Here is a 16,295-nt window from a genome sequence, read left to right on the forward strand (position 1 = left end):
TGTGACTTCAGCCGTTGTGCTTCTGATTATCTTGTAATAGGTGGGCCCGCAGGTCGGGTTAGCTTTGGTTCCGTCTGACTCAGAGAAGGCAGAGAAGAGAAGGCCTGTTCCACGCGCAAGCAGGGCTGAGCCCGAGACACGACAGCAGTCTCCCAAGGGGCTGTGCACAGACAGGTGTTTTCCACAGGACGGAAGCTCACCCCGTTAACCCTGATGTTTTTCAAACCATTTTTGATGGGTGTCCTTCATTGCTTATGTGTGTTGTGTCACCCACACCGGTGTCTGAAACAGAACACCCAGAGCATGGTTGAGCCCTGCCTGTGGTCAGTGTCACCCACATTCATTACTGCCTGGCGTGCATGGCCTTTTGTGCTGGCCTCAGGGCCTCGGCTGTGGAGTAGAGTGTGGGTTTGTGTTCGTGCCTCCGTTATGGCTATTTCTACAGCTTGGGACCATTCTCCTTAACACAGGCCATGGTCCTGACTTCATCACAGCACACAGAAGTGACTTCATGGGTGTGTGTGTGTGTGTGTGTGTGTGTGTGTATGTCCATCTTGGATTTCCTTTTTTCTTCCTTCTTGAAAGGCCCACCCTTGGAGAGGAGACTTAGTATTTGGCATCTTCCTGCTGGGTTTTGACACAGGCTGCTGCATGTGGTATTCACTCCCCTTCCTTTGCCTTTCTGCAGACTCAAAGCCAACGGCTGAGACACTGGGACCCACCGTGAAGAGCGAAGAGACCACCACCCCATACCCGATCGACGAGGAGGCCACAGAGTGCGGGGGGAACTGCAGCTTTGAGGATGGTGAGGATGGGGCCAGAGCCGTGTTGCATCTGGGATGGCATGGGTGCCGACCAGTCGCAGTGGAGGCTGGCCCACGGCTGGAGCCGGCACCTGGGGGTCCCCTAGGTCAGAGGTCAGGGAAGTGTGGTACTTAGGGGCTTGGGGCAGTGGCTATTTCTAACCAATCTAGAAGCATTCAGATATTGGAACAACCAGTACAGCCCTACGGGCGTGAACCCACTGGACATCAGCTGAGATAAGGGGCCATCCAAGAGCATGCCTCCTTTGAGTAGTCTCCTTTCCTAGCCCTCACTTCGTCTCTTTAGAATCCACAGCTGTGATCGCCCCTCCTGCTAAGCTTGTCTCCGGGGCACAGTCAAGGGAAGATCTGGCTGTCATCTGGGTGACTTGGTCAGTGGAGCACGATAGGTTAACTCAGCAGTTAACCATGATTTAATTGCATTGCCCTGTGTCTTTTACCACCACCGGTTGAGAAAGCCTGACAATTAGGATTATAAGATAGGGCACCCCATCCTCTACGAGGCGAGCGCAGGTCAGTGACAAAGACAGAAGTACAAAAAGGCACCTCACGCATTCCTCAAAACTCAGGGCCTCCTCATTTACGATCAGTCTCTTCACATGGGAAATCTATAGCATTTTCATTTTATCTTCTAAGCATATCCAAGTTAGAGAAAAACAATAATTGGCAGAGCCCAAAAGGACATCACATTTTAAATCTTCCTGCTAAGGTCACAGAATATGAGGACATTCCTAACAGACCACAAAGTTTGGAACACCTGGCATTTTGGGCTAGAATTTAATGCTTGACAGCCTCAATTTACAGTAAATTACTGATCATTATTAAACGTTCATTAAACCAAATGAGGGAAGATTGGTGAAGAGGCTTGGGAAGTGATGGAGACATAAAGACATAGCACCGAGTCAGTAGGTAGATGGTGAAATCTGTGGACCCCGCACCCTTAGCCACTTGACAGTGTGAGAAACTGCAAGGATGCCGTGGACGTCTCCCCAAGTTGGCTACAAAGAAGAATGGGAGGGGAGCCAAAAATAAATGCTGAAGTTGTGTGACTGCAAAATGATAATTTAATGCATATGCTCTCAGGAATGTGCTTTTGTACATTGCGTGGGCCGGGGGACACTCTTGGTCAGGGATAGTTGAATGCAGAATTCTGACATTTTAATGAACTTGTTTTTGTTTTATGAAGAGGAGAAAGAGACTTGGAGAATCTTCCAAGACATGTTTGAAGGAGTTTGAGAGCCAAAAGTGGGGCGCTCTCATTTACAGTGTGGTGTTGGATTAGCAGGGTTTGCTTGGTGCAGGGCAAAAGGAGGGGGTTTTGTCTAAATGGCAATCCAAAGGAAAATGTAAGGACTTTCAGAAGTTTAATATAATTTTCCCTTTTATAGTGGTTTGTTTCATTTGGGGTTTCTTTGGTGGTTCCTCCCCTCTCGCTTTTTTTTTTTTTTTTTTTTGCTAAAGATCTCTTTGTGGAATTGGGTTCCTGAGATACGGTATGCGTATAAACATTAGAGAGGAATTATGGTATATTGAATTACTCCATATTTTTGAACGGAAAAATAGAAACTTAGAAGTTGTCGGGAAAAGGGGATGGGGAGGGCTAAGGGCTGACTTTTCCAAGCCACAGGTTGATGCTTCAGTAATAGATTCCATGTGTTTCTCCTCAACTGAAGCTGACTTTGGCCAAGGGTGGGCAAATATTAAATATTCTTTCTTGGGAAGGGGAGGCACGAGCAGGACCCGGTGGCAACCTGCCACCAAGGCCAGCAGTGCCCTTCCCCTCAGAGGTGAGCCGTCCTCACCCCCGGGTTGGGAGCAATGTGTTTCTACCAGTCGGCTGTTCCCTTTAGACGTCCTAACCTGCCTTCCCCACGGAAATTCCTCTCTGGGAACCCTGAGAAGGGAAGTGAAAAGGCCAAAGACCCCACTTCCTCCCTGCTACCAGCGTTAGCCAACACTTTTCCGCTGTCTCCGCAGCTACTGCGGACAAGAGTCCAAATCTGGGTTCCCGTTTCCTCTCTTTCCCCCACCTCCACCCCACTCCCGACTTAATCACATGTTCGGCACCAGCTCAGACTGGATTTTTAGAGCTGAGTGGCACCTCCAAAGAAACCCTTTGGGTTCGGTCTGTTCGCTTAGAGGTGAACAGCCGAGCAGACGGGGGCAAGCCATTGTGTGGTCTCTTAGATTTCCATTCTCTGATGTCCCTGGAATCCTGGCCTTCAGGCACTCCGAGCCATGTAAAATTATTTTTCCTCCTGGTCAGCGCTGAGCTGGGCGGCAGGCTGGTCTGGTCCCTTCGATTTGCCCTAACATGCCAAATCGCCCGCCTGGCAGTGCCTCCCCCGGGGATACTGAACTGACCCGGTCTTCTGAAACAAGAGGCCTGGCACAGGGAGGTGAAGGGGAGCAAACAAGCCTCCCTTGTTTCCAAGGTCACTTTCTCCTCCCTGGCCAGCACCTCCCGCATTTTGAATTTCAGCCTCTCCGGATGCCAACGGGCTGTCCGTCACTGCTGACAGCCAGGTTGGCAGGATCCTGCCTTCCACTGAGGCACTGGGGAGACATTCTTCTCTGGCATTTAAGGAACAGCAATTTCCACATTTGTCTGCTCTCCAGGGTGGACAGAAGAGGCCGATTAGAGCCTGAAGCCATTTGGTGGCCTCATTTATAATTGCTTACTATGGGAACCACTGGCAGACTTGGCTTTCATGCCTGGGAAGGATGAGACCAAAGGCTGACCCGAAAGCCAACAATCGCCAAGATGAGTTAAATGAATAAGCAAAGGGAGCCATTTCTTTCTCTGCTCTCCCCTTAGGCCCTGCCAGCCGTTTAAATAGCACCACTGTGGCTGTTCTCCGAACCCATTTCATTTGCCTCGTTTCGGGGTTTTTGTTTTCCCTTTTAGACAAAGATTTGCAGCTCCCTTCAGGATTCAACTGCAACTTTGATTTCCCCGAGGAGCCCTGTGGTTGGATGTACGATCGTGCCAAGTGGCTCAAGAGCACCTGGACCGGCAGCTCCAGCCCCAGCGACCGGACGTTTCCAGGTAAGCCAGCCTCGAATTAAGCGATGAGAGGGTTAAGGCCAGCCTGCGCCACGTTTTTCAGCTCCACCTTCCCTGACAAGCTTCATAACTTCACGGAACCGTCCTCTGCTCTTTGCCCGCAAACCACCGGCCTTTACTGACAATGTCACCCGACGGAATAGCTGGTTGGCGGTTCCTGGCCCTCTCTTGTGATTACAGAGCAGCCTGGAAGCTGGGAGGGAGCAAGAGAGGCCAAGATCAAAGAAGAGGAAAGAAAGAGCAATTAGGAGGTCCTAGGAGAGGGGATGAGTCAATGTCCCTTTGTTCCCGTAGCCAGCTCTCGATGCCACCATCACAGAGCCCCTTGTGACTCCAAGCTGGATATTGTTCCTAAAATGGCTCATTGGGAAGCTCTTGGCCCCAAGTTTGAGTGACACTTTTTGGAGGGTATCATCACTTCTGTTGAAAACCAAGTCGAGGGCCTGAAATGCTGCCACACCCGTGGGTGTCTAGCAGAGCTGCCGGGCACTTGGCACCATGAAGGGTGCTGTTGCCAGTCCTTGGGATATTGTGAAGCCGCCCTCTTGGTTTCAGAGAGCCAGATTCCAGAGCCTCTCCTGGCACTGTTGGTAGAGAGGGGTTGCCTTTAGCCCTTCTAAGCAGGAGTTGTCCACTCTCTCCATTGTGGCATGCTTTTACAGTGATGTTCTGGTAAATGTTTAACGACCGGCTTTCCAGGTTTAAAAAAAAAAATCTGCTTTGTAATTAATGTTTGCCACTCTCCGTGGTGTAAATCCTCCCACTGTGGTTGAACGCAAGCTACCAACATGACATCATCTGAGGTGGAGTTGAGAAGTACAGCTACACAGCCTTAGATAGTTTTTTTCCCTCACACAGATAACATAGATAAAAATAACTTCCGGATCATGCGTACCAGTAAAATGTATTAAAATAATTAGGAAGTATAGCGTTTTGAGAATTTATTTCCTTTCTTTTTTAATATACTTTATTTCATTGCAACTTTATGTAATTCAGTTGTTAACAATGCTTGCATTTCACAGTAGGCTTGCAATATTCCAGAAAACTCCACAATTGGCTCTCACAAGCCAGTACGTAGCATACGTTGCTCTAGCACATCGCGCATTAGCTTTCAGTGTTCCTGGAGCTTGGGCCCCCGTAAGCGTTTGAGAGGGAAGGACTTAATTCTAGAAATTAGTAGATCATATGTTGCCTGCCTAGAGAATGAAAAGAGGGAGGGACCTCCCCTTCTTCAGAGTCCCCCAGAGCTGCTCTGCTGCCCCTCACCCCAAGGACTGGCCGTGTCCCCTGTCTCCAGGGACGGCAGTGGGACAGACGCTCTCCGCGGGCCGCCTCCTGCGCTTGCTTTCCCGGAGGGTCACAGCGTCTGCTCCGGAGAAAAACATTTTCATATTTCAAGTGTTTATCTCTTCAGGATTTGAGTGCTCAGAGAGATTAATATCTGAAGATCACCACGGCCTCAGGCAACAGGAGAGAACACTTACCCTCGTCCCAGCGTTAATCACCCTCCCCCCTCTCGCTCACTGCAATAATGTTTAATTAATATAATGAGCCTCCTGCACGTTGGAAAAAAAATACTTATTTTTATAACCCAGCCTGGATTTTTCATTTCATTTCCTCTCCTTTGAGACTTGGCCCAATTAATTGGTTGTTTTCCCAACCTCTACTTTTTATCCAAACGTAAAGGAGATTTGCCGTGGGGGTGGGGTGGTGTACGTGTGAGGTTTATGTGTGTGCATTTGTGCACTGTGTGTGTACGTGTAATGTTTATACATGTGCATTTGTGCACTGTGTGTGTACGTGTGATGTTTATATGTGTGCATTTGTGCGCTGTGTGTATGTATGTCTTTCTTTCTCAAGGTATTTGTGGGTTTTGTGTGTATGTGCATATGTTGTTTTTATGTGTAGATTTTGTGTGTTTGTAAATATGTATATGCATTCGTTTAGTTTGTGTGCATGTATGAATCTGTGTGTGTGTGTGTGTCTGTATGTTTATATTTGAGTGTGTCTGTGGTTTATATGCATGTGTATGTGTGTCTGTATGTTTATGTTTGAGTGTGTTTGTGGTTTATATGCGTGTGTGTGTGTGTGTGAGATGTGTGTATAAGGGGGCAGCTTGGCAAAGGCACGTTGAATAAAGGGATGTAGATGATACAGCAAGGGGAGATTTACTGGCTCTTATTCAGCATCCATCCTCAGGTTCTTTCTAATAATTCCACTTCCTCCCTTGCACTCTTCTGAGCAGATTTTCTCTAAGAATGCCTGAGGTCAGCCCTGTCCAGACTCCAAGGCCACCAGTTAGCAAGTGACACTTTGGGGAGAGCTTAAGCTACTCTCCATTTGACGCGGTCCCCCTCTGCCCCCTCTTCGCCCAGCCCTCACCCTCACCTGATGCCCCATGGGTTGACCCCGGCTACTGGCTGGGAATCCTCATCCTGCCCTCGTTCCACTTGATTCATTACACCCTGCGGTTTGGGAAGGCTCTTCAGAGCAATCTTGCAGAGCGGGCAGAAGTCCAACCTTTGGCTGGCTGGCTGGGGACAGAAAGAAAATTAGGGCCATAAGGAACTGCTAGACCTAATGTTGTTTCTCCCTTAAGAAATCGAGAAAGAAAATAATTATTTTCCTGTTCCAGAGGAATCCCTGAAGTTCGGAAAAGTGGCCCTTGGATGCTGCCTCCAGAAAACAAAATCATAATATTGTCTTCAGAGCCCTTCTGTCCATCCTCTGATGATTTAAAAATCATTTGCTGTATTTCCCATTGTCCTTCCCCTTACAAAACATGATACTGGGCTCTAAGCAGGAGAGGATAGAGAGCCCTTTCTGTTCAGGGTGGTCCTTTCTTCTTCAAAAAAAAAAATTGGGGCCCCGAGGAGAGCAGTTGGGAGAAAGGAAACAGCTGTGCTTGGTTAGGGGCAGGGCAAATGCTAACGGGTTCAGAGTCCCGGGACCTTCCAAGTCAAGCCTGAAAGTGCTGTGTCACCCACACTTCGCCCCTCCACAAAGAGGAGACCGCTCCAGTCTTTAAGAAAAGTGTGCCGTGTGTTTTATCTCCTTGTTAGGTAGGTAAACAAAAGTAATTACACTTAAGAAAGGAGGTGTCCCCATCAAGTGCAGAGGGAGAAGGGAGGAAAGAAAAAAGGCTACAGCCATGTTGAAATATCATACACAGGCTACTTGATTAGAAGTGTCTGTGGAAACTACTTACATTCCTTAGATGTTTTCTGATTTAGTTCTTTTCTCATGTTTTGTTTCTTTTTCTTTTAAGTAAGCAATTAGTTCTGTTCTTTTGGCTAGTGGTAATAGTTGCTTAAGGCTGACAAGACCCCCACTGGTTTTATTCCACTGTTTTTTGTTTTTCAAGATAGTCTTTCAAGACATTCAGAATTTCTTTTTTTAGCTCTTTGCTTGTGGCTTAGAAGCCTGCAGTGTGTTCATACCAGCCCCTGGGGACCCTGGTCCGAATTCAGTGACCCCTGGTGGTTGCAGAGGAGCTAGTACCTTGTTCTCTGAGAAAGCACTTTGCCTTTGCTCTGTAACTGCAATGACACAGAAAATGTCTCCCCTAGTGGAAGCCGCTGTATCTCCCACAGATATTCTCAAGTGCATTGATCAGAAACAGAATTTTGAGGAAGATCAGATTCAGCTCTTTAAGGAACAAGGCAAAAACTCCTTGAGATGCCGTGGTGAACTCGTGTGTCTAGACCTGCCCTGTGTAATACGGTAGCCGCTAGCCACACGTGACTATTTTAATTTTAATTAAAATTAAATACAGATAAAACTTCAGTTCCTCCATCACATCAGCCACATTTCAAGAGCTCAGTACCCACTCTGTGTGGGACGGTGCAGGTAGAGAACACGTCCGTCATCACAGGATGCTGTCTTGGTCAGCACAGCTGGAGCACCCTTTGGCATGAAGAGTAACTTCCAGGGTGCTTGCTGATGCTCTTGTTCCTTGGTTTGGTGTAAACCAAGAGAAAATGATTAGGGAGATGTGCCTTCTCCGTGATCCCTTGGTGGGAGTGTTCAGTGCCTGGCATTTTTTGTCACTGTCATTGTACCTCAGTGAGTAACATAGTAAAGTAAGCAAGTAACATACTGTTAGACAGTAGAGGAACTATTTCATTCAATCAAAAAGAGTAAATACTAAGTAATAGCAATAATAGTAATAACTGTTTTATTATTATTGTTGTTGTTGTTGTTATTATTATCTTCAGGAGTGAGACAAGACTAGAGATAAAGGGTATGTTCCAGGTCAGCTTCAGAATCCTCAAGTGTGTGGTCACCCTAAATGTGTGTTCTTTCATATATTTGTTGACCTAATGAAGTATGACTACAATATTACTTCATTTCAGTAACTTCAAATCATGGAAGTGACATAAAGAAAACAGGCAAAGGCTATTCGGAATAGTATGCCTTTATAAAAGGACAGAGCTTTGGCTACCTAGCGTTTATATGCTTATTGGATTGAGAGACCAGAACCTTTACTCTGGGTTCAAAAACAAGTGAGAGTAAGTCAAGAATACAATGTTCTGAAATATTCAAATTTTACAAATGGCGGCTCTTCCATCAGATGTAACCGGTAGGCCTGTTGACTTCTCGTAGGGCTGTTTTGATGCAGATTGGGTCACTGAATAAACCCCATGAGAGTGGAGGACCAGAACTGTGGTTCACTATGGGACATACACACAAGAGGATTAAATGTGGGTGGATATGGTCAGTAGACAGTCACAAAGCAATCAGTGAAAATGACTGATGAGTCAACTTGCTTACAATGGGCTTGATTTTGGGCTGTGAGTTAGCAGGGACTCTGTGAATTAAAAAGCAACTCTCTAAACTCAAAAGACCTTCCTCATAGGTGGGACCGATGGCAGCAAACAATCCAAATAGGGGACTGGCATCAGCTTGAACTGCCTTCAGAAAGAGGTTGGTGTGGCGTGTCTGGGGCACAGCCACTACAAATATGGAGATGGGAACTTCTCAGGCTTAGAGCAGGCTAGATAATTAAAGACCAGGAAGAGCTGGGCTAAAAGAAAGCCATATTTAAGGAATAACCTCAACTGGAAAAGGAAAGCATAGAGGCCCTTCTTTAAGGAACGTAGGAAGGCAGACATCTCTGACTTTGTAGAAAAGACAGCAGTAGAGAGGAGAAGCTTTTCCTTTTATTCTGAAAGTCATGATTGGTTGAGTGTGTAAGATTGATAATGAAGGGGCAGAGTAATAACAAGACTGAGTCGATTGCAAACCTTCATGAAAGCTGACATACCAAAAAAGCAGCTCAAGATAGACTCCTGCAAAGCCCAGGCCTGAAACCTCAAATGTCCACAAGATGGTCAATTATAAACCTTGAGAACATCCTGCCGAGTTCATCCAAAGTCAATGTTTCCCTTAGCCAGTTGTTAATTTGAGGACCTTAGCAGAGATAGTCTGACCTTGGGAGGCCAGCTGAGGGGCTGACTCATGTCTTAAGCATGACCTATACAAAGAGACTCCATCTCCTGCAGCACTAAATATTCTTTCAGATGGTTGTTCTAGTAGGAGGGCAAGATGCTAGCCAGGAGATGCGTGTGTTGGACAGATGGTGTGTTTGGCTTTGTGGTAGCCTGGAGGATCAGACTGGTGATTTATTTCAGGGTTTGGTAAGGTGTCGGCACCACTGATTCCATTGCTGTTGGGCCAGGAGTGGTCATGTGATCAGCTGAAGCCAGATGTGGTCGTAAATCGCCAGGTGAAATGTCAGGAGACCCTTTCTAGAGACAGCAGCAGGTTAAGACGCTGAATGACCTTGTCCTCTGCACTTCCTCTCTGCCCTTTTGAACTCCTGTTGTTCATTCCCATGTGATTGTTTTCCCTGCGTCATGGGCAACAACAGATGTTTTGAGTCAAGAACCTAGCAAAATGCCTCCCAAACATGTCAGGTCTGGGGGGAGAGGGATTATATCTCTGGAACATTTTTTCTTCATTCTCTTTCTGCTGCTAAATGTATCTCCTCTGCATTGTTTCCCATTGGAAGCTATCCATTGCCAACATCACTGCCATCAGCTACAAAAACAAGAAGACAGCCTCTAGCAGGTAGAGCTGATTCTTAGCTGACCAATTGTCATGTTTGGGGACCTCTTAACAATCCAAAGGGCTTTTCCCCTAAAGTCTAAGTAAATCAATAAAGTAGCCCACCCATGCCAGGCCAACCCTTTGCTCTATCAAGTCACCAACAGCCACTGTCTGTTAAAACTTCCTCTGTGTTTGGCAGTGGTAGGCCATAAATTAGAATGTTCTAGAAGAACAAACTCCACTGATAGCACATGTGCTTCGCTCACAGCACATATATGGGTGCCATGACTTCAAAGAACTGAAGCATTTAGCTTGGCGAAGGGTCAATGTGGAGACCTTCCACAACCAAAGCCCTGGAAAGCGGACATTTAAAGAGGCAAGGGTTCTGTTTCCTGAGGAAGTGAAGACCAGGGTCTTAATTCTTCACAAGTGAAAATGTTTCTAAGTCAGAGGACAGAAATTGGCTGCACTCCATCGGGAATAGAAGGAGGACATGTGTCTGAATGACAGCAGGAAAACTTAAAACTGAATTTAAGAAGTTTCTGACAGTTAGGGCTGTGACCCAGAAAACACATTGCCAGCATGGCCTATGGAAAGTCCTCTGGAGAATTTAAAGTGAAGGGTGGACCGCTGTTCTGGAGATGTTTTCAGCATGGTTCCTCTGGGCAGCAGGGCTGGCCCCATCTAAATGGTTTTTTGAGGTCCCACTCTCATTCCAGAATCATGTATTATTTTATTGCATCTACTGTAGATTGACCCAAAAGCATGTGGTAAACAGTGTCTGATGTACAACTTGAGGCTGGCTGGTTTCTGGGGTTAGGATGGATCTGGGAACCATCTTATTCCAGAGAACATCTTTACTGTCCTTGAGCCAAATCTTACTTCCTTTGAGTCTTGGATTGGTCCTCCCAGGTTATTGGTGCTCTTTGGACCCTTTTTCTTTCTAAAAGGAACAAAAAGGCCAGCACAGGAGGCAGTGGGTTTAGTGATGGCAGTGGAAATGAAGATCAGAGCATTTATGGAGCATCTACTGTGTCCCTGTTCGTATGCAAAGCACCTTACAAGGCTCTTTCCATTTCCTCCTCCTCGCGACTCTATGCAGTATTGCTGTTATTATATCCATTTCACAGATGGGAAGACTGAGGCTTTAAAAGACTAGCGAACATTAGGATTCCAGCCCAGATGAGAGGCGAGTTCCTGGCGATTTTACTCAGTCCAATCAGGGCTCAGATCCTACTTCCGTCACTCTCTAGCAGTGGTCTGGGACACATGACTTCAATTCTCTGAGCCTCTGTTTCCTTTTTGGTAAAAATGGAGAACATAATACTTAATTCACAGGGAAGATTACGGAAGGCAACCAAGCCGCCAGTGTGATATATCTGGCACACAGAAGTGCTCAGGTCACAACAATTCTCTTGCCCCTACTCTTCCTCTCCCCATCTCTGGGCTTTTCCTGGCCGAAGCCATTCCTTCATGATGTCCTGCTTCTAATCAGTCCTCTCTCAGTGACAGGCAGGGACGTTTTGCAGCTCAGCGTCCCTCTGACTGATGTCTACTGCTAATTCCTTAAATTTACATATCATCTTTCTTCCCTCGAGCTCATAGCACTTAACAGACAAGTGGGGCACAAATGATTTCACTAAGTGAAATTCAGAGGCCTGCTTGTCTTGAGATTCTGCAAACTAGTGGATTAGCTCAGATGTCAGCACTGAATTATGATCCTTTAGCTGCTCGTGCTTAGCATGCCACCAGCATTAACTCCCTGGTCTTCCAGTGGTCCTTTAAATCATGCACAGTCATTACCATCTTACTGTGAGAGAGAGAGAAGAGAGGAGAGGAAAGGGAGGGAGAGAAAGCTCAGGTCCCCAGGAGAGACAGTCTGTGAAACCTTTGGCCTCATCGTGCCTGAAGTTTTAGCAACAGGATGGGTAAATAAAACAGACCGGATAAAATCCAGCCAGCCCGGCTCTTTACACCTCCACACACATTTTACTTACTAAATTCTAACCATTATGCTATGATTCCCCTGCTGCTTAAGAATGTAAATTCACACAAGTGACAGTATTTCTGCCAAGCAATTTTCAGGCAGCCAGTGGGTCTTATTTGTGAAACTGTGAAGGAAGACGGCTGAATAATAAGTCTCTGAAATCTGGTTTCCTTTACATACGAGTGGAAACAGTAAAGGCTTGGAGATGACTGGAGCATGGGAGCGTTTGGGGGGTTCTCACTGGTAGCTCAGTGGGCTGGATGCTTCCACAGGTCACCCTGTTTTTTGGATCTGCCTATTGATTGTAGGTATATTCACTTTGCAAAAGCTATTGTACCGTTTTCTTTATACATACTCATATTTCAGTATAAATGTTCCTTAATAAAAAGCAGAGCATCTCAAAAAAAAAAATCACCTCACCTTTGAAAAAGGCTGTTGGCTCAGTAGAATGGGAGGGAACTGTGAGGAGATTATATGAACCTGAGGGATTACCAGAGGCCAGATGATTCCCCCTCTGTTCTTGTTTCCAATAGACAGCCTCACAGCATTCTTTATCCATGTGTTTGTCATTCATTCATTCATGGGAACAAAATTTTCCTGAGTGATGGCATATATTTGTCACTGTCTAGGGGCAGGGAGAAGAAGCATTATTAACCCTTCTATGTGTGAGGCCAGGACCTTACATCTAACCAGGGCAATAGGAAAGACACACACCAAACAGTTAAATTACAGTACAAGGCAGTGGGTGTTTACCCGCTGAAACGCATGAAAAATGGCCTCCAGTCTTTTTTAAAACAAGGTAAAATCAGTGGTGTGGTCAGTAGATGCTCGAGTTGTTGAGAGAAGAGAGGAATTAATGTTGAAATGTGCCAGAATGGTTAGGAGAAGAACTAGCAAAAGGGGTGGGATGGGGGTCAGGGAGCAGAGAATTACAGGTAAATGGAGAGAAGGCAACAGCACTCAGCAGAGAAGCCAGTTTGCCTTGAATAGCATGTGATTGATCACACGGACTTGGGACAAGGTATTGGGGTCACAGCTGAAGTGAAGGGCCTACTGCATGAATGTGGGGAAACCTGAAGTCAAGTCCAGCTCTGCTACTCACTAGCCTCTCTCCCTTGGAAAGTCACTTGAACCTTTCTGAGCCTCAGTTTCTGCATCTTGTGCAAAATAAGATTAGTAAGACCTAGCTCACAAGCATATAGCAATGATTAAATTATGAATGCATGTCAACATGCTTTGGAACCTCTAAAGCATTATGCAAATATGACTTATAATTATTACCATTAATAGTGGCAGTAATGAGATCTGATAGGAGAAGCATAGGTTCAGAAGTTCTTTGCGTGTCTGCTTGTGACACCAGTGTCTCCTCCCTCAGCAGATCACCATCATTAAAATTCTCTGCTCCAGACAGCTGCCTACTTATCTGTGCTGACTTTGGCCTTGAAGAGGTCCCGTGTTGTGGGATATTAGACCAATGTGGTTCTGGATGGTTAAGGAGTCCCAAACTGGAATCCCAACTATGCATCCTAAGCTGGTCTAATTTGACTTCAGGGGACGGTAGCTTCTAGAGCAATAACCCTGGAGAATCTAACCAGAAGGGACTTAAGGGAGACAGGGAGGAGGGAGAGACGTGGCCAGGAGGAGGAGAGGAAAGAGCTGTTGCTGGGCCACTGATGAGTGTCACAGGCTCCGCTCTCACTAGAAAGATGTCAGCAGGAATAACAGCAAACCGGTGGTCCAGGAGTACCCCGTTGATTCAGGGCTCTAGCGTGCCCGCCTGTCCTTCCCTGACAAGCCCAGGGTGTTCACAGTCCCTGCTGAGTAAGAAAGCTCTGTGCCCACGTCTCGGATTAACATGATCCTTAGGTGTCTGATGTGCTGGGTATGTGGTGCAAAAGTGCTGCCGCCATCTTGCAGAAGTGTTCAGCATAAGATGTTTCAGGGCCCAAAGGAGGCCATGAGATTTTCTCCTCAGATGCCATCCTGTTCTCCGTGCAAGTGGCCGGAATGCTCCTGCACGAGCTGGATTTGCTGGTGCGGGTCCCCAGACCTGTGTCTGCAAGGCATGGGGTCTGCCAGCAGGAATGGGAACTCGGCCTCCCACACAGTACCTGATGTATCTGAAAGCTAATCTGCCAAAAGACACGCTCTTCAAACATTTGGATGGGTGAAACCTTCATTTCCCAATATGTGTATGTTCTCTGCTAAACACTTAGCCTTTGTTAGTGATGATGACAGCACTTGTTTTCATTGGGGCTGTGTTTGCCTGGCTCTCTAAGGAAGGCCAAGTTCAGGCCTCCCCAGGCTGGTCAGGGAAGGGATTGGGGTCTCAGGCCCCCTGAATCACCCCTGTGCTGCCACCATTCCCTGTTCTGCTTGAACAGGGATGTGAGTCTTCTGAGTTGCAGTTACTAGAGTCCAGGCACCAACCAGTAGCACCGTCGGAGACAGAAGCTTTTAAATGTCCTCCATTTGGACAGTGACCAGCCAAGATGATAAAGGCTTGAATCATAAACTACCTGGCCAGAAACATCCTCTGGTCTAGCAGCCATTTCACCCCTTTATTATCCAGTTCATTAGAGTGCACTGGCCTTTTGGGTAAGCCGATGATGAGTAAAACGTGGGTCTGGCCTCTCGGAATCTAGGGGGGAAAGACAAGTACAAATACAACCAGCCAAGACCTACGGCCAGCGGCGCCGGGTGCCAAATGTAAAAGGCACAAAAGAAGTGATGCAGGGAAATAGGCAGGAGGGACCTTCTTGACGTAAAGACTCAAGAAAGGGCTTCAAGAGGATGCAGCATTTGAGTCTGGGCTCCAGAGCCCTAAGAAAGGGACACAGGGCCTGGAGAACTAGTTCATAAATAAACAAAAGACACCCAAACTCTGCCCCAGCTTCCCCCCGGAGGGACCACAGCTGCCAACTGGTGTCTTTCCCAAGCATTTACCTGGAACCTCTGTTTGGGTTTGTCTCCCCCCAGATGACAGGAATTTCTTGCGGCTGCAGAGTGATGGCGGGAGAGAGGGCCAGTACGCGCGGCTCATCAGCCCCCCCGTCCACCTGCCGCGGAGCCCCGTGTGCATGGAGTTCCAGTACCAAGCCACGGGAGGCCGCGGGGTGGCGCTGCAGGTGGTGCGCGAAGCCAGCCAGGAGAGCAAGCTCCTCTGGGTCATCCGCGAGGACCAGGGCGACGAGTGGAAACACGGGCGGATCATCTTGCCCAGCTATGACATGGAGTACCAGGTGGGGTGGCGACGGGAGACCGTTGCGGAGATCCGAGGGAATCGTTGTGATCTGTGTTTCAATATTTCAAAGGGCCGTGCCCATTCATCTTTAGGGAACGCGGTTAAGCGCCGCTGTTTTCATTGTGTTTCTCACGTTGCCATGGCAACTAAATGACACTCTTATTTGTTATTCAGAATGTGCCTATCTCTACACCCAGACTTGGTTCTTTGTTCCTCCTATTGCCTTTTATATTGCTGAAATCTTCTCCAACAAATGTTTCTTCCCTTCCATTTTATTTTAGATTGTTATCAGGTAGGCTGGCAAAGGGAGCAGAAGCCAGGGAAATAAACACAAACAAACCCTCCACACACAAGGGAAGAAGCCTGTGGAGCCCCTCAGACTCCGAGGAGGAGAGGGAAACAGCCTCCCACCCCTGTCCCAGCAAGTGTGAACACGGGAAGGGGAGGGTCGCTGTTGGTGCTCAGTGGCCGGCAGACCAGAGAGACTCCTAAGTGAGTGGTATCTCTCCCAGCAGCTCCAGGAGTTGAGTTCTATTATCTTTGCCCCACAGAGCAAGAGCCCGAGGCACAGATGGGTATGCACAGCTGGGGCTGGAACTTGGGTAGGAGTAGGCATACTGTGGAAGAGGCGACTGAGAACCAGCCACAGCATTAACCTGCTCTTCCCCAGACAAGAAGCAGCAACAGATGGCTCCTGAGGCAGCCAGCCGCGCGCTCAGCTTGCCAGAGGACATGTGCTCGTTCGCAGAGAGAGCCTGGGGAGGGCGAGAATGAGGGCGGAACGGAGACCACAGAGCAGAGGGGCTCCTGTGAGCAGCCTGCAGTCACTCTCGAGCTTGTCAGGCAGCCTGAGGCCCTCCCCACCCCCCACCTGCCTTCCCACTTATAAACCTCAGAGCATGGTGTTGCCAGTACCTGTTGGCATTTTTGTCTCGCCCACTGAACGGTGAGATTTCCTGGTCAGAGGGTCTAGTCTTATTAGGCTTTGTCACTGTCGTGGTGCCTGGCACGTAGTAGGTGCTCAGTAAACTAGTGCTGAAGGAAAATCACTTCCCTTCTCTTTGTAATAATGGAGCCATATGACAGTGTCACCCACAAGGCGACACAAACCTGTATACTACA

General features: G+C 47.5%; 1 protein-coding gene across 1 annotated transcript in view; it reads left to right on the forward strand.

Annotated features, from left to right (window-relative positions):
* NRP2 (neuropilin 2) overlaps positions 1-16,295 on the forward strand; it is a 101,574-nt gene that overhangs the window by 52,556 nt on the left and 32,723 nt on the right. The window contains exons 11-13 of the mRNA XM_057551352.1: positions 689-805; positions 3,733-3,873; positions 14,909-15,171. Coding sequence (XP_057407335.1) covers positions 689-805; positions 3,733-3,873; positions 14,909-15,171 — 521 coding nt within the window. The remainder of the gene's footprint in view (positions 1-688; positions 806-3,732; positions 3,874-14,908; positions 15,172-16,295) is intronic.

The sequence above is a fragment of the Balaenoptera acutorostrata genome, chromosome 8 (genome assembly GCF_949987535.1).
Source record: "Balaenoptera acutorostrata chromosome 8, mBalAcu1.1, whole genome shotgun sequence".
Classification (NCBI taxonomy): domain Eukaryota; kingdom Metazoa; phylum Chordata; class Mammalia; order Artiodactyla; family Balaenopteridae; genus Balaenoptera; species Balaenoptera acutorostrata.